At 40.7% G+C, this 25,195-nt stretch overlaps 1 protein-coding gene and 1 pseudogene across 2 annotated transcripts in view; one reads left to right on the forward strand and one right to left on the reverse strand.

Annotated features, from left to right (window-relative positions):
- Positions 1-25,195, forward strand: part of LNPEP (leucyl and cystinyl aminopeptidase) — a 139,027-nt gene that overhangs the window by 18,627 nt on the left and 95,205 nt on the right. The window contains exon 1 of one of the 2 annotated variants that reach the window (XM_053566716.1): positions 16,583-16,921. The exons of the other annotated variant lie outside the window; for it this stretch is intronic. Coding sequence (XP_053422691.1) covers positions 16,903-16,921 — 19 coding nt within the window. The 5' untranslated portion in view covers positions 16,583-16,902. Of the gene's footprint in view, positions 1-16,582; positions 16,922-25,195 lie in introns of those variants that run through there. 2 annotated transcript variants of the gene reach the window in all.
- LOC128568751 (60S ribosomal protein L10a-like) lies at positions 5,088-12,941 on the reverse strand (annotated as a pseudogene).

Consider the following 25,195-nt stretch of genomic DNA (forward strand, 5'->3'; position numbering starts at 1 on the left):
GTTGTTTAATTTCCATGCCTTTGCATGGGGGTGAATGTTTTTGTTGGAGTTGAGTTCCACCTTTATTGCCTTGTGGTCTGAGAAGATATAAGGCATAATTTCAATTCTTTTAATTTTGTTGAGGTTTGCTTTGTGTCCGAGGATGTGATCTATTTTGGAGTATGTACCATTGGCTGATGAGAAAAATGTATATTCCTTAGCTTTGGGATTGTGTGTTCTGTATGTGTCTATTAATCACATTTGTTCTAGGGTCACATTTAAGTCCTGTTTATCTTTGTATAGTTTCTGTTTACAGGATCTTTCCAGTTCTTTCAGAGGGGTGTTAAAGTCCCTGGCTGTTACCATATTATGGGATATCATATTCTTCACACTGATCATGGTCTGTTTCATAAATCTGGGAGCATTTAAGTTGGGTTCATAAATATTTAAAATTGAAATGTCTTCTTGTATTGTTCATTTTATGAGTATAAAGTGTCCATCTTTGTCTTTCTTAACTTTAGTTGCTTTAAATCCACTTGTATCTGAAAATAAGATAGCAACTCCTCCTTTCTTCTGATCTCCATTTGCTTGAAATACTGTTTTCCATCCCTTAACCCTGAGTCTTGATTTGTCCTTCAAGGGTCAGTGTGTCTACTGGAGAAGCATATGGATGGCTTGTGCTTTTGTATCCAATCAGCCAGTGTGTTTTTCTTCAGTGGTGAACTCAGTCCATTGACATTTATTGAGAGAATTGATAAATGTGGTGTTCTATTCATCTTATTTTTGTGATAGTTCATTGTGTAGTTTTATCCTTTGGGCCATCGTGAAAGCTAAGTTTTAACTTTTAGCTTCTGGGTGTTTCCTTTGCTGGTAGACCATTGTGTTGATCAGTGTTGAGAATAGGTCTAAATATTTCCTATAGAGCTGGTTTTGTGGCAAATTTCCTCAGTGCATGTATATTCACAAAATATTTGATTTCTCCATCAATTTTAAATCTTAGTTTAGCAGGATACAGAATTCTGGGCTGAAAATTGTTTTGTTTAAGAATTTTTAAGGTGGGTGACCATGTTCTTCTGGGTTGGAAGGTTTCAGTTGAAAAGTCTGTTGTCCCATGAAATTAATCAATAAGAAAAGAACAAACAACCCCATTTCTTTCTGGGCAACAGACTTGAACAGAAACTTCTTTGAAGATAATGGACAAATGGCCAATAAATACATTTAAAAATGCTCAGCATGTTTAATCATCAGAGAAATGCAAATCAAAACCACTTTGAGATATCACCTAACTCCAGTAAGATTAGCCCACATCACAAAATTCCAAAACTGCAGATGTTGGTGTGGATGTGGAAAGAAGAGAACAATTCTACAATGCTGGTGGGATTGCAAAGTAATACAGCCTTTTTGGAAAGAATTATGGAGAATTCTCAAGGAACTAAAAGTTGAGCTACCATTTTATCCTGCAATTCCATTACTAGGTATCTACCTGGATGAAGAAAAATCATTTTACAACAAAAACATTTGCTCCAGAATGTTTATTGCAGCCCAATTCATAATTGCCAAGTTTTGGAAGCAGTCCAAATGCCCATCAACCCATGAATGGATTAACAAATTGTGATATATATATATATATATATATATATATATACCACAGAATAATATGCAGCCATAAAAAAGATGGAGACTTTACATTTTTTATGTTTAACTGGATGGAGCTGGAACATATTCTTCTTAGTAAAGTATCTCAAGTATAGAACAAAAGGTATCCAATGTACTCAATACTATTATGAAACCAATATATAATCACTTACACATTTATATGAATGGTAAAGCAAAAATATAGTCCAGAAAGAAGGAGGGGAGAGAAGAGGGGAAGGGGAGGGTGGATGGAGGGAGGGTATTTGGTGGGATGTCACCTAATGTGCAAAATGCAAGGGTACATTTCAAAACAACTAAGATTATATTATAAATGTCTTACCACAAAAAGTAAGAAAGTGGTGGTTATGTTAATCAGTTTCATTTAAGCATTCCACATTATATATCAAATCTTCACATTGTACCTCATAAATGTATACAGTTATGATTTAATAAAGTTAAGTTAAAAAAGAAAAGTGTGCTGTCATCCTAATGGCTCTGCCTCTGTAGGTCAATTGGTGCTTAGTCTTGGCTGCTTGCAGAATTTTTTTGTTTCATTTTGATTTTGGACAGCTTCATTAAAATGTGTCTTGGGGATGCTCTGAGTTGAGATGATCCAGTGTTCGATATCCATCTGAAAGGAGTGTGTTGGGGTCTTTAGTAAAACTTGGGAAGTTTTCACTTATGATTGTCTCCAGTAGGGTTTCCATTCCTTTTGGACAATCTTCTTCCCTTTCAGGAATCCCTATTATTCCTATGTTTGAATGCTTCATGGAGTCTCATAGTTCTCTAAGTGCCTGTTTTGCTTTCTATCTTTTCTTTTTTGCCTCTTTAACTACATGGGTTAACTTGAAAACTTTATCCTCTAGCTCTGAGGTTCTTTCTTCTCCATGGTCTAACCTATTTTTGATATTTCTATTGCATCTTTACATCCTTTCATTGTATCTTTCATGTCCTTAAGCTCTGCCATATCCTTTCCATATTCTACATCTCTCTCATCCAACTTTTGGTTCTGTCTTTCCATTTTCTCATCCATTCCTTTTATTGTCTTTATAATCCATATTTTCAATTCCCTTTCTGTCAAGTCCATTAATTCTTTATAGGTGGAGTCTTCTGCAGTAGCTGCCTCATGGTCCCTTTGAAGAGTTCCTCTGTTTTGGTTTTTCATGCTGCCTGAATTTTTCTGTTAGTTCCTCCTTATGTGTTTTTTCTTCTTGTTCACCTCCTTGCCCTCCTTTTTCCTTCTCACTGCCTCTTTTGCCTCAAATAGAAGTCCTTGCTCTTGATGACAGTATGTTGCAATATGTCACCAGGACAGCAGGTGGTGCTGTGGCTTTTTTAGGAGATGCAGGGCACAGCCAACAACCTCTATGGTCCTTATTCCTAACTTAATTGCCTTTGGTGATAGCCTGATGTTTCCTCAGCATACAGACCTTGCTGGGTTGCATCTTAAAGCTCACAAGAATCCTTCAGGGTCCATTTTCATGCAACCTCTTGACTCCAGTTCCCAAGGGGTGTGGGAGTCCCTCCCCAAGAGTGGAGTTCAGATCCCAGCAGACGGAATTAAGATGGCCGTGCTTTAGGCACCTGCTAAGACCTATTCACAACCTTCCCACAATGGCAGCCCCGTGGCCACTTCTCAGTATGGCTGCTTTTCCAGCCACCAAACCTATGGCAAATTCACTCCAACCAGCATTCAAATCTGGTTCTTGTATACTATTCAAGTCCACCCACTCTTCCAAGCTTTCCACTCAACTCACAGCTTCCTCCAACAACTGAAAAGCTGGAAAGACTTCCTCCCATCCTGGACCTTTGTGGGGGACCAGCCTATTCCAGCCAGTCAGTCATCATCACTGACCTAATTCATCAGATTTCCACCACTCCAAATCATATGTTGTATCCAGCTCACCACCTCCTCGCTGTCTTCTCTGAGCTAGGCCTCTGGGTAAGGTCCCTGCACCAAGTATGGCTGGGTTCTCTTTTTCCCCAGTCATTCTAGGAGAGCTTAGCTGAAGGATCCTTCTGGTCTTCCATCTTGCCATGCCCCCCCTTAAATACAATGTCAAATGCATTTTCAATTTCCAGAATTTTTAATAATTGAGTATTGAAATTGGCAACTTTATTTTTTTATGAGAATGGGAGAATTGCTATGTCCATAATGTTTTGATGAATTAATAGTTTTTAAAAAATAAGTATTGTACTTATCATTTGATATTTCAAAAGCTTTAAGGTAAATACCAGGCCATCAATACCAACTCAGACTTGGCTAAAATTAATTTTATTTCCTTTTATCTGGAATGAAAAAATAAGGTGTGAAAAGTCATATACAAGTTCAGGAATATATGAAGTAAACACATACACCTCCTTGGGCCTCCCCCATGTCCACAGGCCCAAGGGGAATGTTATGCCTTCAGTAGGCCACTCAGAGTGAGGAACCTTTCATATTTTGGGAGTCTGGAGCTGACAATTTGCTCCCTTTGTGGGCTTCCTATGAGGTAGAGTGGACCTGTCATCCCAGTGTCCTGTACCCACTTCTGCATTTCACTCCTGCTTAGCAGTGGAGGTTCAGAATCTGAACTAGAGCTGAATGTGGCTAGAACCGAATACAAGGGATTCCATCCTGAGGTGCTGAGAAAACTTCCTAGGATTTTTGTTGTTGTTCTTTATGCTTATTCTACCCAAACCACAAGGGCAAGTTCCACATAGTGACGGGAGCTAGTGTCTGCCATACTCAACCCTGTTTAGAGCCTGCAGTGTTCCTCTGCAGCGTTCTTTTCACTTGTCTTATGTTCTTTATTGACCTTTTCTCTTCCATTTAACCATGTATCACTACTTTTCATTTCAACATTTAGTGGGTTATAACAACTGTTACATTTACAAACTTTAAATCAGTCATGTATTAGGTTGCCTGATTTCTGATACCTTAATCTTATCAAAATCAGATCCCCATACCATAAGGAAGAAATGACAAAAAGGATCATGAAAGAAGTGGTTTTACTGGGTTGAAGCACATGTGTTGGAGTGTTAATTAACTTAACTTTCTTCTTCTTCTTCTTTTTTATTTTTTATTTATTTATTTTTTTCAGACAGAGCCTCACTCCCTGCCCTGAGTAGAGTGTCATGGGTTCATAGCTCACAGCACCCCCAAACTCTCAAACTCTTGGGCTCAAACAATCCTTCTGTGTCAGCCTCCCAAGTAGCTAGGAATAAAAATGCCTGCCACAACTCTGGCTAGTTTTTACTCTTTTTCATTGAGACTGGGTCTCAGGCTGGTCTCAGAACTCCTGAGTTAGAGTGCTAGGGCTATACTTTCTTCTTATCTCTATGATCCAGTATTTGACAGTATTAGAGATTAGATCTAATCTCTAGTAATACCTAAAGTACCATTTCCCTGATGTTTACATTGGCTATGTCACTAGCTTTTTTTTTGTTTGTTTGTTTGTTTTTTTGTATCATTAAGATTTATTAGAATTGTGTTAATACAGGCACTGGGGCTTGCCCATGGTGCTCTTAATGTATAAGTCCCAGACATTCTGCCAGTTCTTCTTAAGCAAGGACACCAAGAAGTTAACAGCCACATGGATGTTGTACACCAGCTCATCATCTGTCATTTTCACATGCCCAACAGCCACAGCCAGACACAGAATCTCTTCATCTGGAAACTGATTGTGTACTTAACCTCATTAACTTTGGCCATGATTTTTTTTTTTTTTTTTTGAGACAAAAGTCTCACTGCATAACCCTCAGTAGAATGCCATGGAGCCACAGCTCACAGCAACCTCAAACTCTTGAGCTTAACCGATTCTCTTGCCTCAGCCTCCCAAGTAGCTGGGACTACAGGTGCCCACCATAATGCCTGGCTATTTTTTTGTTGCAGTTGTTTAGCTGGCCTGGGCTGGGTTTGAACCCACCACCCTTGGTGTATGTGGCTGGCCACAATGTTTTCATCGTGTGTCAGCAGGTAAGGAAACTTGCCAGCCTTTTTTAGACCAGGGCCAAGGGTTTGTGGGATCTGCTTCATAAGAGACTCTCAGGCCAAAACTGCATCATACTTCTTGGCCAGCTGCTTAGTTCGGTTTCCTCAGTGCCTGGATGTCAATGTGGGGTATGTTCACAGCCTTGGCCTTGTCACAGTGCTGCTGGTCTCCCAGGACACACACTGAGAATTTGCGACGGGGAATGGACTTAACCCTGATGGTGCCAGAGAAGCATTTGTCCTTCCGGGGATCACAGTTCTTCAAGCTTCACCATTTCCAGAATCTTCCTGCACTCACGCTGGTTCCCGCGTGGGACTTCCTGCACTGTCTTAGACAGGGTGCCGGTAGAGACTTTACTACTCAGGGCTGCTCAAGCTGTGATAGCCAGAAAAGAGAGCACCACTAGCTTTTTTAATCTCTCTGTATTCTTTAGTTTAAAATGAGTCTTGTGTGCACAGACATACCTGAATTTTGATTTGTTATGCCCCCCAACTTGGGCAGTCCCTAGGCCAGCAGTTCTCAACCTGTGGGTCGCGACCCCTTTGTAATAATGAAAATACATCCTGCATATCAGATATTTACATTACAATTCATAACAGTAGCACAATTACAGTTATGAAGTAGCAAATGAAAATAATTTTATGGTTGGTGGTCACCACAGCATGAGGAACTGTATTAAAGGGTCAGGACATTAGGAGGCATTCTAATACTAGGAAGGTTGAGAACAGAGCCCTAGGCTTTTCCATCCTCCCCAGCATTCTCAAAGGCACAAAAACTGAAGCTTCAGCTACACCTCAGCCTTCTGTTCATCCTTTGGGCTTTTGTTTTTACTTACTTTTGATCTATGAGTATTCTTTACTAACTTTCAAGGCTATCAATGCATTAAAACAATTTTTTTTTTCCCACCAAGAAACGTCTTTAACTTTATTTGGTATCTTCCCACTTCTACTTCTGTCGTTTAATCAGGTGTCACTTGGGTTATTTCTTTTCATTAAAACAATTTTAAAATAATTTTATTGTACATTTTTAGTTATTTTTAGCAGGGAGAGGTCGATTAGGGTACCTCGTCTAGCATATTCTCAGAAACCACAATAATTTATTTTCCCATGTGCAAAGATGTAAAACTGCATCATACTTACTAAGTTGGCAGTATAAACATCATTTGTTCAGGATTGAAATAGGGAACTGTTTTAATACTTATAGGGAGAAATGATTAAAAAGTCTGAGAAATGTATACTTAATTAATGAGACAGAAAAACATTTGTGTTTGTTGCTCACTTCTGTAAATTTTACTTCCCAACCATATATTCAAGATTGTTTGCTAATTTATTTTTCTTTCGCCTAAAAGTCCTTATTTGTTACTGGCAGATAAGGCTGGGAAACTGTTTTCTGTTCTCAGTACATAACTCAGTAGTTCTCATCTTTAAGTATTTACACACACGATTTTCCACACTTCTGAGTTCATGTCTTCCTGTGTTAAATTATGCCATATTTCTTTCTTTCAGTATAATATTTCAAGTGCATTTTTCTGTAAAGAATCGCCATAGTAATACCACGTGGGATGTCCCTCCAGTCATCAAAACAATATCACATTTAAAATTACAAACTTCATTTTAAATTAGGCAGAATAAATTATTTGTGAAAAGACCAAAAAGATACAAAAAAATTATTTCAGTTTTAAAACTATAAACTATATTCCCCTTTATAAACTGTTTTCTAGTAAACTGAACTGGAGAATTCCAACTCATCTTTAATATTTTGAGTTGGAGCTTAGAAAGTATACATAGAACACTCTCGTAAAAATCAAAAATGGAAAAAAGGCCCAAATGAGGCTAGGGGAACTTTTCTAAAAGGGGAACAATTGTCTCCACAGTATAAGGCTGCTGGCAAATAATTTTGTTTTCTTTCTATTCATACCTCTGACAAAGAGCCAAAGACTACAATCAGGAATCATAATAGGATAAATAGAGCTTTTTAATTGGTAAGGGGAAAACAGGTAGAGAGATTTGAGCTGACAGGAATCAAAGAAAAGGTGTGATCGAAAAAACTGTGTGTAAAGTGGGCAGAAAGAGCTGACAGTGGCTAGACTTATGTACTGAGTGACTTAATTCAACCCACACTCAGAGACTGAATTAGGATTACTTAAGCAATAATAAATAAATTGCTAATGAAAGAGGTTGGACAGCATTTAAAGAAAAAGAACAAACAAATACAAATAGTTATGACACTACTAATCAGATCACAGTTTTAAGAAAACTATTCTATCTTACAGAAAAGCCATTATTGGGCAGGAAAAGCGCATCACTCTCTTAGTTTCAGGTCACAGTGCCTCTGGGAAGCCCAGCTATCTGAATTTCAAGGCCAGGGGGAATGGACCAACTGTTAACTCTTTAGTCTGAAGATTTAGAAAGAATCTAAATTTAGCAGCTTTGGTCTCGAAAATCCAAACCTAAAAAGTGTTATCTAAGAAAGGAAACCTCATAGATTTTTAAAAATACATTTCTCATTCAGCTGCATTTTCTTTTATGATCTCATAGTTACAGATTCATTCCTTCAGGCAAATAAAAAGTTAATTTGTTTATTTTTAATTAATACTTATTTCTTTACAGCTAGTTGAGAAAAGGACCCTAAGGAGAGACAGAAAACCCTGAAACTGGGAGAGAGTTTGTGGAGTGGATTCTAGAATGTGGGCAATAGCCCAGAAAGTACTAGTTGGGTCAGAAGGCCTCAAGGGTAGTATCTGCCGCTACTCAGCAGTCTTATACACAGATGTGTATCACTTGATAAATATTTGTTGGCTGTAAAGTAATACCTGGAAATGAGGAAGACAAGCAGAAAATGGGACTGAGGAGAACACAGAGACAAGCATACTTGAGCATTCTGTGTCAGGCCAATCCTGCTAGTACAAGATCCTATGTGTCCTAGCCAGGAATTATGCATTATGTGTATATCCCGTGTCCTTGTTATGATCAGCCCAAGGAGTTGTAAGAGCCTTAAAAGGAAAACTTTAACTTTTGTTTTGTTACTAGTTCTCCCTCTCTAAGTGCTGCTGACAGCCAGTGGGGCAGCCACCATCCAGAGGAAGAGGATAGCCCATGAGTCAGCTGGAAGTCAGACAAGAATCATAGTCAAATGTAATTTTCTGCATAAATCTTACAGGACTGACTCATGCTAAAAAACAAACACAAAAGCTGAAGGACACATTTTAAGAGAGCAAACCTTAGACAGGCTCTACTCCAGCATAGCTGTAAGAAATTAAGGAAAAACAAAACTAAACCAGAACTTCAGGAGTCAAAACACCTCTCCAAAAGAGCAAGTCAATAAAAAATTCCAGCTAATAGATAATTTCTAAAAATGTCTTACATCTCTTCTGAATTTCATAGAAGCCTATGACTGGTTTTCATGGCTGTAGCTAGGCCCATCATCTCTGTCACTTCTCAGCCCCATCTGTTGTAGGGCTCAAATACCAACTCAAAACTGAAAACTTTGTTTCCCTAAGACATCGCTATTTTAAATTATAAGATTACAATGTCAGCACTATAGAAATTGGTTGCCTATTAAACTATATTTTGTGAGTCTAAACTTTTCTGCATGCAATCTACATGGTATTTAAAATTCATCATTCATGTTTAATAGTAATAGTAAGTATATCTTAATGTTTACTTGTGCCAGTCTCTGTCCTAAAAATACTTTAGGTATGTTAATTCATCACATCTTCACACTAATCCTGTGAGGAGGATACTGGTCCTCAGTTTACAAAGGAGAAAGGAGGTTAACCCAGGAGGTTAAGCAGCCTGGCCCAGTCATAGAGGTAGAGTGGCAGAGGAAAAATTTGAGCCTTGTGAGTCTACTACCTCCTAGGGCTGGTGGTTGTTTTCAGTCCTGTGCTGCCCCTCATCTTCCCCAGGATTCCTACAGTTTGTGGTTACCTAAGAACCACTTACATCACCACCACCCAGGATTCCTACAGTGTCTGGTTACCTAAGGACCACCTACATCACCACCACCGAGGATTCTTACGGTGCGGGTTATCTAAACACCACCACTTGACAAAAATGCAGACTCTGGGCCATATCTAGGACCAAGCTCTCCAAGAGGTTCTGGCAGTCACCACAACCTGCTCATCACTTCCAAAGTAAAGAATTCTTTCTGAGCAGTTCTAATAGGCTTAGGATAGCCATTTGAAAAAGATGGAAAAGATATATCTATATGTGAAGAATTTTCAAGAGAATCTCTGTATTTCTAAATAAATCAATGTTTATTTGAATGAATCTGTACTTTTAATGGTAGCAGCCAAATGAGGGACAACAAACTTGCTTAAACAATAGTGAAAGAACATGCGCATAGTATGTAAGACATTACTGTTCAATTTTAATCAAGCATGATTATTAAGGTTATTTTAAAATTGTAACTTTAAGTCTTTCTCTCTCTCACACACACACACAAACACACAGAGTGCCAAAAAATGTATACACGTTTTAAGAAAGAGAAAAAAATGTATTAAAATTGTAATATTTAAGTCACATTTGACTCCTGCAATTACAAGAGATACAATATACACAACAACAAATGTTATTGGTATATATTGAGTATTACAATTTTAATACAGTTTTTTCCTTAAAATGTGTAACATTTTTTGGCACCCTCTGTGTGCGTGTGCAATCTCACTTTTAATGAAATGTAATTCACCCACTTAAATTTTATAATTCAACGGGTTTTCAGTTTAGTCACAGGATTGAGTGCATATTAACATAACCAATTTTAGAAGATTTGATCCCCCCAACAAGAAATCCAGTACCTATTATCAGTCACTTCCCTTTCTTCCCTCCTTCACTATCAGGAAACTTCTAATCTACTCTCTGTCTCTATGACTTGCCTAGTTTGAACATTTCATATAAAGGGACAATACAACATAAGGCCTCTGTGCCTGGTTATTTCACTTAACATATGTGTTCAAGGTTTATCTATGTTGTAACGTATCACTTTGTTCTTTTTTATTTCTGGATAATATTCAATTGTATTAATATTCCATAGTTTACTTACCCATTCATCAGTTGATGAACATTTGTATTATTTACACTTTTTGACTATTATGCATAATGCTGCTGTGAACATTTGTGTACAAGTTTTTGAGTGTGCATATGTTTTTAAGTCTGTACCTAGGAGTGTAGTTGCTGAATGACATGGTAACTATGTTTAACCTTTTGAGAAATTACCAGACTGTTTTCCAAAGCTGCTGCACCATTTTACATTCCTTCAGCAGTGTATGAGGGTTCCAATTTCTCTACATTTTTGTCAACATTTACTATTGCCTGGTTTATTAATTCTGGTCATCCAGGTGGGTGTGAAGCTCCTTGTAGTTCTGATTTTCATTTCCTTGATGGCCGATGATCCTGAGCATCATTTCATGTGCTCATTGACCATTCATATATCTTCTTTAGAGCAATGGTACTCATAACTGTTGCCTATTTTTAATTAGATTATTTATCTTTCATTGTTGAGTTATATGAGTTCTTTATATATTCTAGATACAAGTCCTTTGTGAAGTCCCTTGACTTGCAAATACTTTTTCCCATTCTGTGGATTGTCTTTGTACTTCTTTTTTTTTTTTTTTTTTTTGTAGAGACAGAGTCTCACTGTACCGCCCTCAGGTAGAGTGCCATGGCATCACATGGCTCACAGCAACCTCTAACTCTTGGGCTTACGGATTCTCTTGCCTCAGCCTCCCGAGCAGCTGGGACTACAGGCGCCCACCACAACGCCCGGCTATTTTTTTTTTTTGTTGTTGCAGTTTGGCGGCGCTGGGTTTGAACCCGCCACCCTCGGCATATGGGGCCGGTGACCTACTCACTGAGCCACAGGCGCCACCAGTCTTTGTACTTCTTGATGCTATCCTTTGAAGTCAAATCTTTCTTGATAATTATCTTCAACCTTATGTCTACTAAAAAGGTGCTGTTGTAAGTTTAATAGTGTCCTTCCAAAATTCATATTAAATCCATAATCCCCAGTATTTCAGAATGACCTTATTTGGAAGTAGGGTTGTTACAGATGTAATTAGTTAAGATAAGGTCATAATAGGGTAATGTAGGCATCTAATGCAACATGACCAGTGTTCTTATAAAAAGGAGAAACTTGGGCGGCGCCTGTGGCTCAAGGAGTAGGGCGCCAGTCCCATATGCCGGAGGTGGCGGGTTCAAACCCAGCCCCGGCCAAAAAAAAAGGAGAAACTTGGCCATGGAGAGAATGCCACTGGATGTTGAAGCTAGGCTGCCACAAGCCAAGGATCCATCAGAACCTTGGAGAGAGACCTGGACACACTCTTCCCTAGGGCCTACAGGGTGTTCAACTTGCAGCTGCTTGCTGCATGTGGCTTATTTGAGAACTGTTTTGCTTAACTGCTATGTTAGGTATCAGGAAAATTATGCATGGACCTCTTTTTTTGCTCATCAGTGTTTGTGTATTTACTGTGTGGCTCAAGACAACTTTTCTTCTTCCAATGTGCAGCAGAAAATAAAAAAGTTGGACACCCCTAGAAGGAGCATGGCCCTGCCAACACCTTGGTCTTGGACTTCTAGCTTCCAGAACTATACACAATTTCTGTTGTTCAAGTTACTCAGATTGCAGTAGTTTTTTAGTCGCAGAAAACTAACACAAAAGTTATATCTATTTTTCGCTTTTAATAGTTAAATTCAGATCAAAATCTGGAGGTAAGTTTAATAATATACCATTTCTTGCTTTGCAATCCTAGTTATATTGATCAGCTACATAAAATTTACTTTCTATTTAATGAATGCTAACTTTACTTTTTCTGTCAAGTGCCTGCGGTTTTTAAAGAATTATCAAATGTTATTAAAATATGTCAGTGTTTTAACCTTTAGCAGACATTTACATTGCCTACTTAAGATTTTGGTTGTTCTTTTCCCTTCTGAATAAGAAACAAGATTGAATCTTTTTGCTACTAAGCTCTATATGAACTGTTCGTTAACCCCTTTGCTTTCCTTTTGCTCCAAACACTTTGAATTCGATGTAATCCAAACATTACTAATTAATGCAGAATGTGTATGCTACAAATGGGTATGAGGCTGACCAGATATTGACTCTTTCAGTCCACAGCATGGCTGGAAGCCTCGCACTGGTTATCCCTTTCCTGGCAGTGGACAACTTCCTCCATATATCCAAGAATGCCAATCAAATAATATTTTCAAATGTGTTCACTGAATTAACATATTGCTTATTTCAGAGTAATTAGACAGTTTAATAGTGCTAATTGAACTAATCAAATTAGAATGTCAATTAAATAGTGAAATAGACTTCTAGAAGCTGAAGTTACCTGTGTTTGCCTTTACTCTCCATGTCCCTTGGGTGGATTGTTGTCATTGACCCTAATTTTTTCGTGAGAATAGAGAGGCGGGAGCAAACCCAAGCATAGCAGGCCTGAGTTCCAGGCTGTGATGCCCTCTCTAGATTGCAGCTCCTAATCTGTTAAATGTGAGACTTGGATTAGTTGATGTCTGGCAGGTAAAGGACTTTATTTTGATGAAGAATATTTCTTTATTCACTGATTTATTATCAAGTTTGTCAGTTCTTTCTAAACAAATGCTGTTTGTTATTCAGGGTGCTTACGGTTTTCCTTTCATGTCCTTTATCTTATAATTAGCTCTTTAACTTGTTTTCAAATGTTAAGTAGTAGACAGCAATGATTCTAAAAATAGTTGATGGGTATAGTGGAAAATGTCACACTATCTCCTCTGATAATGAACAGAAACTTCATAATACTTTAAAGTGTTTTACCCTTTAAGAGGAAGCTCTGTGTGGGAGGGTAGGAGGAGGTTAAAATTGAAAAGTAATGTGTTTCTGTAGGGAGTCCGTGAAAGCTTGGTCCCTCCAAAAGGATTTATGAAGTCAAATGTAAAATAGTATCCAACAACAACAACAAAACCTAATTATTATTTTGTGGGAAGGCAAGATTTTGAAACATTTTGGTTTATTATTTTTGCCTTCAGTACAAAACCACAAGTCTTTAAGTGTCCTTTATATCTTTGAATGAAAGTGGTAGGAAATAAGAAGTTGGCAAATTATTTGCCTCTTTGTCAAAGAAATTTCAGAAAGACACAGCAACACTCCACACACACATTTGCTAGTGTAAGGTGAAGCATTTTTACCACCAATCTCTGCAGACTTGAGGTATTTAAGACAAAAAACAAGATAATGTGTTTCACATTTAAAAGCATGATAAAATGTAGCTTACAGGTAAGGTGGGGTGAGGTGATTTAATAAGCGGAGTTTTAAGTATCTGACGTTAAGTGCTTCAGTTTCAAAAATAACTCCAGAGGAACATAACCCAAAATATAGGAAGGAGTTTCTTATCTAAGCAATAAGATGTGTGAGGAGGACATTTTAACAAATGTCCAGCTCTGCATACACTATATACCAGCCCCTGTGATTCACTCGCTGCTTTTGGTTCATGCTAAGGGCTCCTATTATCTTTCCACACTGTGGGGAAAGAGCAGGTGTGAGGCATCATCTGGGTGGAAACGTGGGAGGACAAGATAGAGGAAGCAGAGGCAGAGGAGAGCACCCTTTTGAAGTACCTACATAAATTGGATTTTTAATGGTATCTTTTTCTTAATAAAAAATTAGGGGATGCAGTTTGTGAGAAATGTGATATGGGAAAGATAGAAAACGTGGATACCAAAGAGGGTATGTACACAGGGAGATCACAATGGTACCAGGAGCCCCAAAAGTCTGCTGAACAGCAGAAACACATGCCTTGGAAAAAAAGGATAAGAAATGTCTTGCTAAGGACTGACCTTTCCCCTATAGAGAGCCTCAAGGGGCAATGAGCCCTTGAGCAATGTGCTGGGAGCAGCAGCTGCTTCGGGTTTTTTGTAAAAGAGGAACAACTTCTTGGGGTTGAGATTAGGGGAACAACTTCTCCCCTGCTACTGATAAGGGTGTGGCTTCAGCCCGTCTGCCCCACAGAGACCTGGAGACTTCATTGCCTCCATTGAAAACTGTGTGTGGGGTCAAACCTGCTGTCAGCTCTCACATCCTGCTTCTAAGTCTTGTTTCTTGATCTATGAACTGCATCCCAGTTCTTTAGTTTATAAATAGCTTAGAGTGGAGTAAAGTAGTTACAAACAATAGTTAAAAATTACCTTAGGTGAAATTGTAAGTACCATGAGAAACGGTGAGGGCTCAGTGCTGTTTTTGGCTTCTTTCATGACTACTTATTTTCTAATTTGAAGATAATGTAGGTAAATGATTCTGAGATAACCCAGAACTAAGGGCCTGGGGGGGATGGTCCCTGGGCCCACTTTTTAAATCCTACTTTGTTGTTCTATTTCTTTCATTCTCTCTTCACCGCCAAGCATTCGGGATAGCCACAGGTTGTGTTGGGGCTGTCCCCCCACACCATCATATGATACAGATACCTTCTCTGCACAGATCACAGACACACCATTCAACACAGAGACCTTCACGGCAAGTGTTTGCAACACTGGAAGTGAACTAGAACTCTAAGCACCATTGCAATCTTCAATCATTCATTCTAAAATTATTTATTGCAAACTTAACTAGGCATTGATATATATACATATGCGTATAATATATATATATATATACATGTATACATAAACCCTAAAAGAGATAATGACCGTCCCTGCCCTCACAGAGCTTGTATGCTTGAGGGAGATTGAACAAACCAAATACATTGTTTAGACAGTGAAAACATAAAGTAGGGCCAACTCTTTACAGAGTGTTCCATATCTGTGGCTATTTTAGACGTGTGAGAAAGATTCTTTGCAGAAGTGACATTTGAGCTAGACCTACATGACAAGAATCAGCAGGCAAACTACCAAGCTGAAGAGAGTTGTGAGAAACACGCAAAAGGAATAATTAATAATTCTGGATGGAACTTGGCCACTTCTTTAGAAACTACATGAAGGCCTCTGTGGCCCAAGCATGGTGAGCACATGTTGATGAGCTTAGGGTTAGCGTTAGGTAAGTAGTTTCTTTTATTGTACGTTAAACTAGTAACCAATTTTTTTCCAAATCAGAGGTGGGAAGTGAGGGATACAACATGGGAACCCCTGGGTCAAACTATTCCTCCTAGCCATCTCGGCTTGCCCGGCTGTTTACCCGCCCCCACCCCCCCCAAGTTGTTTGTGCACTATGCCCTACTAGGAAAGCGTGACACCTTGCGCGCAGGGAGGCTCAGGCATCTAGGTCGTCTCCAGAGGCTGAGCCGCCCGGCCTGCTGGGGGAGGGAGGCGGAGTTAGTGTGGGGGGAATTAGGGAGGAGCCGGAGTTAACTGGGAGGCCGCAGCGGGGAGGAAGCCCAGGGGATTGGGGTTAGAGGAGAGGAAGTGGTTGCCGGGGACGGGGGCGGGGCGCACCCAAGGAGGGAGGAGGCCGTGCCCTGAAGTGCCTCCCAGGGGTTCCCGGGCACAGGCAGTTCGGTCCCGAAGGCCGGTGGGGCACCGGATTTAGCGGCGAACAGACCCGGCTGGGGCAGGGAGGACGGGCAGTGGCACGAGTGCCGGTGGCAGGAGGGACTAAGGGAGTCTCAGCCTCTGCGGCCTGAAGCCGCTTTCCATCCCCCAAATGTTGTCCCATCCTACGGCTCCCCAGCCCCGAGATCCATTGCTGGGACTTGTTCGCTGCCCCGGGGCCAGAGAGAGCTGTGTCCCCGAGCGACCTCCCGGGGAAAACCAACGCTTCCCGGTCCAGACAGCGGCCTTGGCCGCAGGTGCTGTTCTGCCCTCCGGCCTCGGTGTCGGGGCGCCTCGAGCTAGTCTGGTCGACCTCAACGCAACCACGCTGCGCCACCGCCCCGACCTAGCGCGCGGGCTCACTGACTTAGCGCTATGTGTCTGAGTTCACGGTCCGCCTGCGGTGCCTACTCCATAGGGCGCGGGCCGTGTTCTCCAGGCGCAGCGCGGACGCCCGGAAGGGCGCGGCTGGCACCGCCGCTGTAGCCGGACAGAGCCCTGTTTCGGCCTGGCCTCTATGCAGGGGCGGGGCTCGCCTTGGCCCCGCCCGGGCCCCGCCCCTCGCTCACTCCTGCCTGTCCATCTTGGAGTCGGAGCGGGCTGGGCAGGGCTCTTCCCTCCGTCCTCCTCGCTTTTTCCGCAGCCGCGGAGAAAATCAGGAACAGCGGAGTAACACAGCGGAGGAGCGGACGCCCCCTCCACCTCCCGCGGCACCTCCCCGACAGCCCTGGGTGGCTGAACTGGGCATGCGCAGTCGGCTGGGCCGCTCCATCTAAGAGCAGGAAGCTCGGGCGCTCCGGCTGCGGAGCCGCGGCGGGGAGATGGAGCCTTTCAGCAGCGGTGAGCGCGCGGCTGCGGTGCTGGACCCCGGCCCACAGGGTCGCGGTCGGTCGTGACACGAGTGTCAGGCCGCAGTCGCCCCCACCGCGGGTATTCCACGAGGGCTGGGGGCAGTGGGAAGGGGCCGGGCAGGCAGCTGCAGGCTCAGGGGCAGCAGCGGCCCGCGCGCGACCGGAGATGCGTGGAGGAGGCGCCGGGGCCGCGTGGAGGGGGCCCCGGGGCGGGCCACGAAGTTTGGTCCGCCATGAGCCGAGCGGACCGCAGGGAAGTTGGCGGCCGGGTAGGCACCTGCGGCCCCTGCGCCGGCACGGGCAGGCCGGGCTGCTCCCGGACTCATTGATGTCACAGTACGCGGCGAGCTGGTCGGCGCAGCCTGCCCCTCAGACCGCCGCAGCCCTGCCGAAGACTGGCAGCCCGGTCCAGCAGTGCTGGGGTCGCGGTGTGTGTCTTACTGTTTGGCGGCCTTGAGTGTGTGGATTCCCTTTTAGGGTAGAAAGTAGGAAAACTGCCAGTAATGGAGACTACCCACTAATATAGGGGACTCACTGTTCAGTTGACTTGTGTTTTCCTGCGGTGGTTGCTGACTTCACGGAGGTAGCGCTGTGTAGGACCAGGCGTGGGGGTGGGTTCCAGCTCTGTCCCGCCTGGCCGGACTTCGCTGTGCGCTGGGCTTCCCTCGGGACTGCGAGGGGCTGTTATGTTCTCCTGCTTCTAATTCGGAACGCTTTATTCTGCCACCACCTTCCTATCTGTTCTGTTTAATTAGGCTTAATAGTGATAACTTTGATTCTGAATTGTCTTTCTCATTCAGGTTCTATGTGTAATTACTAAGGCTCTAAGAATAGTCTGGTAGTTACTCAGAAAATTAAAGAAGATCCCGACTGAAAGGAACGGTGGAGATCGTCTAGTACTTTAGCGATTTGGATGTTTCATCCAAATCGCTAAATCCTTGCAAGTGCATTTTCCAAGATTTATTCGTTGTTGTAGGTAGAATGCTTTGTTCTAGGTAGAACGGAGCATCGATATTGGTAGGATTTTAAATGGACAATTTCACCTAAATTAAAAAAAAGTCTCTACGGTGAGGCTGCCTCATTTGGTCAAAATGAGAGCTAGCTGATTTGCTGGACCTTTACCTATAGAATTGAAATATGTTCTCAAGTCTTAAAATTGGGATCTTTTCTTCTTCATAGAATATGCTTCTCTAGATATGAATATTAGCAAAGAGTCACCTTTGGGGGATCAGTGGATCCTGGAGAAGAAAACAAAGAAGCAATGCTTCACATTTCATGTGGAAAATTGGATTTCCTATCCTTTCCCGTTTTCCAGATTTCAAAGTCAATACTGAAGACAGTTTAGCAGTGCATCATTTTAGTTAATGTAATTATCATTCCTGGGAACCTTTAACATAAGGCAAATAGAAACTACAACGTTTAAAGTTAACAAGAAATTAGATGGTAGTAACTTCAATGCTTTTTAGGTTTAAGGTAGACTGGCTATTTCAAAACTTTAGAAGGATTGCTGTACAATTTTCTACTGCCTTCAAACATGGCATGGTATCATGGAAAGTTTATACTCTATCCTTTTTAAGTACAAGGAATAGGCACATATAATTCTTCCTTAGGCCTGAGTGTACTGGTGCAGAGTATTTAATTACTCATAGAATTTATGATTGCAGGATTTATCAAACTTGGTATTGGATTTTGTTGTACATTCATCCTTTTTTAATAAAATCTTTCCCACTTACACTTTCTCATATATCTCTGTATATGGAGAGAGGTGTGTGACTTTAAAAAAACAATTTCAGTAATTTAAGACCCCATACCTTCAGTTAAAATTTTGTCAATACAAGTGTAATTCAAATCTCTGACCTATAACTTGTGAAGGAAGTGAATTTAGTTTCTGTCTTATCCTTCCAGCCTTTAATACTCATCTATTCCAGTGGGGCTTTCTGTAGCCTATTTTCTGTCAAACATTGTTACTGGTATGATCCATTTTTCTTTGTTTCTGCTCTCTGCCCATTGATAGTGTATTCATGTGAGGAATATCCTGTTAGGGTGTTTAGGTAACCTATTTAAAATACATATCTCCAGAAAGACCTTCTAAGGATGGGCCTCAGCTGACAGGGGTTCCAGTTTAGCTCAGGAGGTATTTTTGTCCTTGCCCATGGGAAGGACTGCTGACCATTATGTTGATTACTGGACATCCAGCCTGTCTTTGATGGCTTTTTTTTGTGAGAGAGATACGCTGGCCTGGCTGTAGCTGTTGTGTCCTGTTAGTAGGTCGAGGTGAAGACTATTAGGAAGTAGTGATTTGTGTATTTAAAAAATTTGATGGTAGTTGTGTAGGTTGTTTTTGATAGAGGTACTAAGTCAAGTAATTATTTAATGTTTGTCTAGCTTTGTCCTCATTTGCACACAGGATAAGGATAACTTAAGTTTGTTATTCTTGTCCTCAGAATATGATTGAAGAAGTCTGAGATTATAAAGTAAGCAAATTCAGGATTTGGAAACATATTGATAGAGAATATCAATATCTTTTATTGGTATTATTTGTATATATACATACACATAAATAATATACGCATATATAAAATATATATACTATGTATATACAAAGGGTACCAGAAAAAGCATACACATTTTAATAAAGGGAAAAGAACTATATTAAAATCGTAATACTCAAGTCACACTTGACATCTGCAATTACAAGAGATACAAGATACAATCTACAGGATAACAAATGTTATATGTATATATTGAATATTACAATTTTAATAGTTTTTCCTTAAAAATGTGCATATGTTTTTGGCACTCTCTGTATATGTAAAATAAATATGTGTGCATATGTGTGTATATATGTACATATGTACGTATGTCATACATATATGATATACGTACATATATACACACATATGTCTATACTTTATGGTATAATTATATATACATATATATACACACATATGTCTATACTTTATGGTATAGTTTCTAGAGTTTGGAAAAGCATTGGTATTTTTTTTTTTTTACTGTTATTTGCATTTGTTTTATGTTGCATCTATTCCCGTGCCATAAGTTTTTGTTTCTTCAGTTTCTTCTGGGATATCTTTTTCTTCTGTGCTACCTCTTCTTCTGGTCTGGTAACAATCTGTTCCTTTTCAGTAAGGATCATCTCAATGTGGCAGGGGGAGCTCATGTATGGGTTAATGCGACCATGAGCTCTGTAAGTTCGGCGACGCATCTTGGGTGCTTTGTTCACTTGGATATGCTCAATGACCAGAGAATCTACATCTAAACCCTTTAGTTCAGCATTACTCTCTGCATTTTTAAGCATATGCAGCAAAAATTCAGCACTCTTTTTTGGGCCACCGACCCTGTGTCCAGCCCCACTGTTTGGCATGGGCACACCTACCAACTCCACCATTGTAACGTCAGAATGGTACACATTATTTCTTTAAGGTGACATCCTTCAGATACTTGGTGGCTTTTCGTATATGCATACCCTTGATGGCCTGGGCAGTTTCACGTGTGTTCTTAAAGTGAACACGAAGATTTGAGCCTCTTGACTTGCATGACTTTGTGGAGTTTTCTGGGTCAAGTGAATAGCGAACCATTTTCACAGATCACCTCAGGCCGCTATTGGTTATTTTGAAGTTCCAGAAGTGGAAATATACAGGTTGGCCTTTTTTTCATATGAATTTTTTTTAAAATTCATTGCTTCTGGCGGCGCCTGTGGCTCACGGAGTAGGGCACCGGTCCCATATGCCGGAGGTGGCGGGTTCAAACCCAGCCCCGTCCAAAAACCACAAAAAAAAAAAAAAAAAAAAAAATTCATTGCTTCAATGAATTTCTTTATTACCACAGCCTAGTGCATAATCAAACAAGGGGACTTTCCTGCCTTACAAAATTATTTTTTATTTTGTTTTCAGATTGGTATCCAGTTGAAAGGACTTTTTAACATCCCAAATGGGAAGTCTAGGCAACAGATTATGTATTTGCGAGTTTTAAGTCAGTATAAAATAATGATTTTATCTTTTTATCTTACAAATAATTATTCTATAGGTATGCATATCTTCCTAAAAAATAAGTGCTATTTCTCAAATGTAAGTTTATCACATTTTGCTTATTTCTTTTTTTCTTTTGTTCTTTGATAAATTACCACATTGAGAGAAAACTCTTAAGAAAGGGAAGTTTATAATTTCTTTCTTTCTTTTTTTTTTTAAAGACAGAGTCTCACTTTATCACCCTCGGTAGAGTGCCCTGTTGTCACAGCTCACAGCAACCTCCAACTCCTGGGCTTAGGTGATTCTCTTGCCTCAGCCACCCAAGTACCTGGGACTACAGGCACCTGCCACAATGCCTGGCTTTTTTTTGTTGTTGTTGCAGTTTGGCGTGGGCTGGGTTCAAACTCGCCACCCTTGGTATATGGGGCCGGCACCCTACCCACTGAGCCACCGGGGCCGCCCCAGAAGTTTATAATTTGTATGTGTGGTGGGATGCAAGTTAAATTCTATTTTTATCCTTCTGTTGCAAGTTTTTTATTTTAGTTGAAGGAAACAAAACTATATAAGAATTGAGTGTTAGCATCATTCACAGTGTAAGGTTCAGACTATAGCTAAAAACCAAAACAGTTTTAAATTGGAAACTAGTGATAGAAAAGTACTTTGCTAATACCAATTTCCAGAAAAGAGTGTCTTGATATGAGATTTAAAAAATAGCATATTTCAGAAACTATTATAAACCAGTGATTTTCATTTGTCTGTAGGTGATTCTTGAGAACTCAGCCAGAAAGATTGGTTGTAAGGAAATTATATAGAAAATAAGTAAGGGGTAATTTTCTGCTCAGTAATTTATTCATATACTATCTTTTGAATGCCCACTTACAAGTAGATTTTTCTGCTAGGCACAGTTACAGAAAAACCCACAACATCAGCTGATGCTTACCTGAATAAAAGAAACGAATTGAAGAACTTAGTTTTTTCTCCATGCTAATACAAGAATTTAGAAACAGAAGAAATTTTAAACCAATAAAGCTTTGTCTAAGACAATATTCTAATTATGAAAGAAATTTGCAAAATTGTCTTTTTCTCTTTTTATTAATCTATTTTTATTTTTTATTTTTATCTTTTTTTTTTGAGATAGAGTCTCTCTATGTTGCCCTCAGTTGAGTGCTGTGGCATCACAGCTTGCAGCAACCTCAAACTCTTGGGCTTAAGCAATTCTCTTCCTTCAGCTTCCCAAGTAGCTGGGACTGTAGGTGCCTGCCACAACACCTGGCTATTTTTTTGTTGCAGTTGTCATTGTTGGTTAGCTGGCCCACGCTGGGCTTGAACCCACCAGCCTCAGTGCATGTGGCTGGCACCATAACCATTGTGCTACAGGCCCAAGAATTGTCTTTATAACCTCTTTGTAACTGTGTAACATCTGTTACCAGTAATCTCACATTTCCATTGATTTAGGAAATTTTCCTAATAGGAAATAGCAGCATTGACCTTCCCTGAAAACACTGGGAATTGAGATACAGAAGAATTTTATCAAGATTACTTCTGAGAGTAGTGCAGTGGCTCATGACTAAAAATCCTGTCACTCTTCCTAGCTCTCACGGAGGCAGAGGTGGGAGGCTTTTTGAGGAGTTAGAGATCAACCTCAGCAAGAACGAGCAAGAATTAGAAAAACTACCCTGACCTTGTGAGGCTCACTTGTGGTCCCAGCTATTCTGGAGGCTAAGGGAGGAAGATCCCTTGAACCCAGGAGTCCAACACTCTATCCAGGGTGACAGAGCAGGTTCTGTCTCAAAAAAAAAAAAAAAAATGACTTTAGAAATCGGGAAGATCAGGCCTGTGGTTCTCTGGTCAGTCAGGTGAGGAGGACAGTGTAGCCTCACTGTCAGTGAACCACTTCATGTCTGCAGGAGGTAGGAGCTGAGCAGGTGCTGCTGGGTCTTTCCATAGTCTCATCAGAGTAACAAGAAAGGCAGTTTTTTAACTAGAATCCCCAGATAAAACACCTTTTCTGAGTTTTCAGAAGAAACCAGAATTGAGAATGGAACGAAGTTTTAGAGTCCTGATTAGCTCCTTTTGTATCTGTATCTGTATTAGCCTTTGTGGAGAAGGCTGCTAATTGCCCTGTGTTTCTGGGGAGTGAGTGTAACATTATAAGAGTTTCTGTGTCCATGGGAGGGTGTCCTGAATTCCCTGGTTGTAAACTCATCTGCTGTTACAAATTCATTTGTGATTGTCCTAGGAGTGTGTGCAGAGTTTGAATTCTACAAAGACTGATAGGGAAAATTTGGACTTTAGAGGAGAATCAGTGCTGAAGATGAAAGAAATGTAGCGATTTGGGGATAAAAGAAGAAGCTGATAGGAGGAAATTTTCAAAATGGTCATGCTTTGCAACTTGCAAGTATTTGGCTCAGAAATGAGCCTGAGTTGAAGAGAAGGACACTGTTGAGTGAAGTTTGAAGGAAGAATTGGGGTTGGAGGTGGGGAGGGATGTGGGTCACTCAGTGGGGTAAGGGTGAGGGAATGACTGAGTGAAGACTAGCATGGAGGCCTGGGCAGGAGGTAGAAAGCTTTTCTCCTTAATAGTCAGAAAATTCAGTCTCTTGTAAGTTAGGACTGTTCACTTTCCTGAATGTTGTACTTTTCAAGAAACAAAATACAGGGAGGACAGCAGGGTGGTCTACCTTTTAAGACCTCTAGGTAGCAGTCACCTACCACTTGTTTATTGCCTGGCTTTGCTTCACTTTTCTTCTGGTATTTGCCGTTGAATAGTGAACCAATTAATTTTTTTTAATTGCATCCTTAGCATCTTAAAGGGGAAAGAAACCAAGTCCTTTGCCAAATAAACAAAATTGAGGCTTCCTAGAGAGTTTTAGAAAACAAAGGAGAATCAGGTCTAATTGTAGGAGACCCTATGAAGTCCTTTTCCTTCTGATGTGTATTGCTGGAGGAAAGTCCTGAGCATCCATGTATTTCAGGGATGTTGCCTCTGACACAAAACTGGAGTCTATTATCTGGGTTTCTCTAGATTGAGGTCCAGAGTCCTCTGGAACCTTCAATACTGTGATCCTCAGTGTTGGTGTGGGAGGAAGAGAGTTAGAAAAGGCCTGCAAATGTTTCTGCAGGGAAGCTTCTTCACCTGAGGGACTGGAGAATGGGGATGCAGTGGAGAAGGCACCTCTACAGGGTGGCAGTGTGCCTTTCCGCCTGCAGTAAATGGTGACCAGGTGCACTGGGTAGGGCTGTGTGGTAGTGTTTCCCAAGCACATGCCTCAGGTGTCATTTGGTGTCATAGAAGAAATTTCTGGTGAGGAAGGAGGCTTGGGCCATCGTATTTTTAACAGCTGAAACAGTTATTTTATAAGATTTAAAACAATATTCATTACTCCAAGGTCCTCTTTGGAGGAGAAATACATAGAGAATAGAGTGATTGAGGAGAGCTGTATGTTTTAAAGATCTTTCTTTAGGTTGGTGTTGATAGTATGATTTGAAGACAGAGTAGTGTATTACTTGTCTAATTTCTTCTTGCCACATAACTGTCAGAAGATTCTTAGTGGTTAAGTAAGGAAGGCTCCTGGGGCCCTTGAGTCCTGGTTGGAGGAATTGGTGTGCCCAAATTTATCAAGGTCAGGTGCAGGAGCTGGGGCTGGCCTATCCTCAGGCTATTGGCAGTAGCCTGTGCCCTTTTTATTGGATAGTTAATGCCTCAGCTCTTGGGGTCGCTAACATTGTCTCTTCAGTATCCAGACTGGGTGGCTAGATGAAGAAGACAGCTCAGGCCTAGCATGGAGCCTTGTTGTTACTCAGTGGAATAAGAAGATGGTTGCTCTTTACAGCAGCAGCCTCAATTCCTCCTGCATCAGTGCAGGCTTCTGTGGTACTTGGTGACTCCAGGTGGAAGAAGCACTTGTAGAAAGGAGGGTCTATTTTGATTTGGGCATCAGTTGACATGGTGTGTTGGACTAGACAGAAGCAAACACACATTCGCCAAAGTGTGGCTGGCTTTGTTCAAGTCCACTTGTTCATTGTTGTGGGGTACATAGCTCTGTTTCAATTATTTACCAATTTTGGAAATACTATTGAGATAAAGACTTGAAGAATTCATGCATAGACACTTTTCTTGGCATATAATTGAATGACAATGACTATTGGCAGAAAAAAACTTGGTTACAATTCTCACTTTTTGAGTAATCATCACTAATTTTTTGATAGGTTAATAATAAGCAAACTGGCCCTCGAGTTTATAGATTGATGGCAGAACTATTGCTATAGAGATTTAA

Source organism: Nycticebus coucang, chromosome 17 (assembly GCF_027406575.1).
Source record: "Nycticebus coucang isolate mNycCou1 chromosome 17, mNycCou1.pri, whole genome shotgun sequence".
Taxonomy (NCBI): Eukaryota; Metazoa; Chordata; class Mammalia; order Primates; family Lorisidae; genus Nycticebus; species Nycticebus coucang.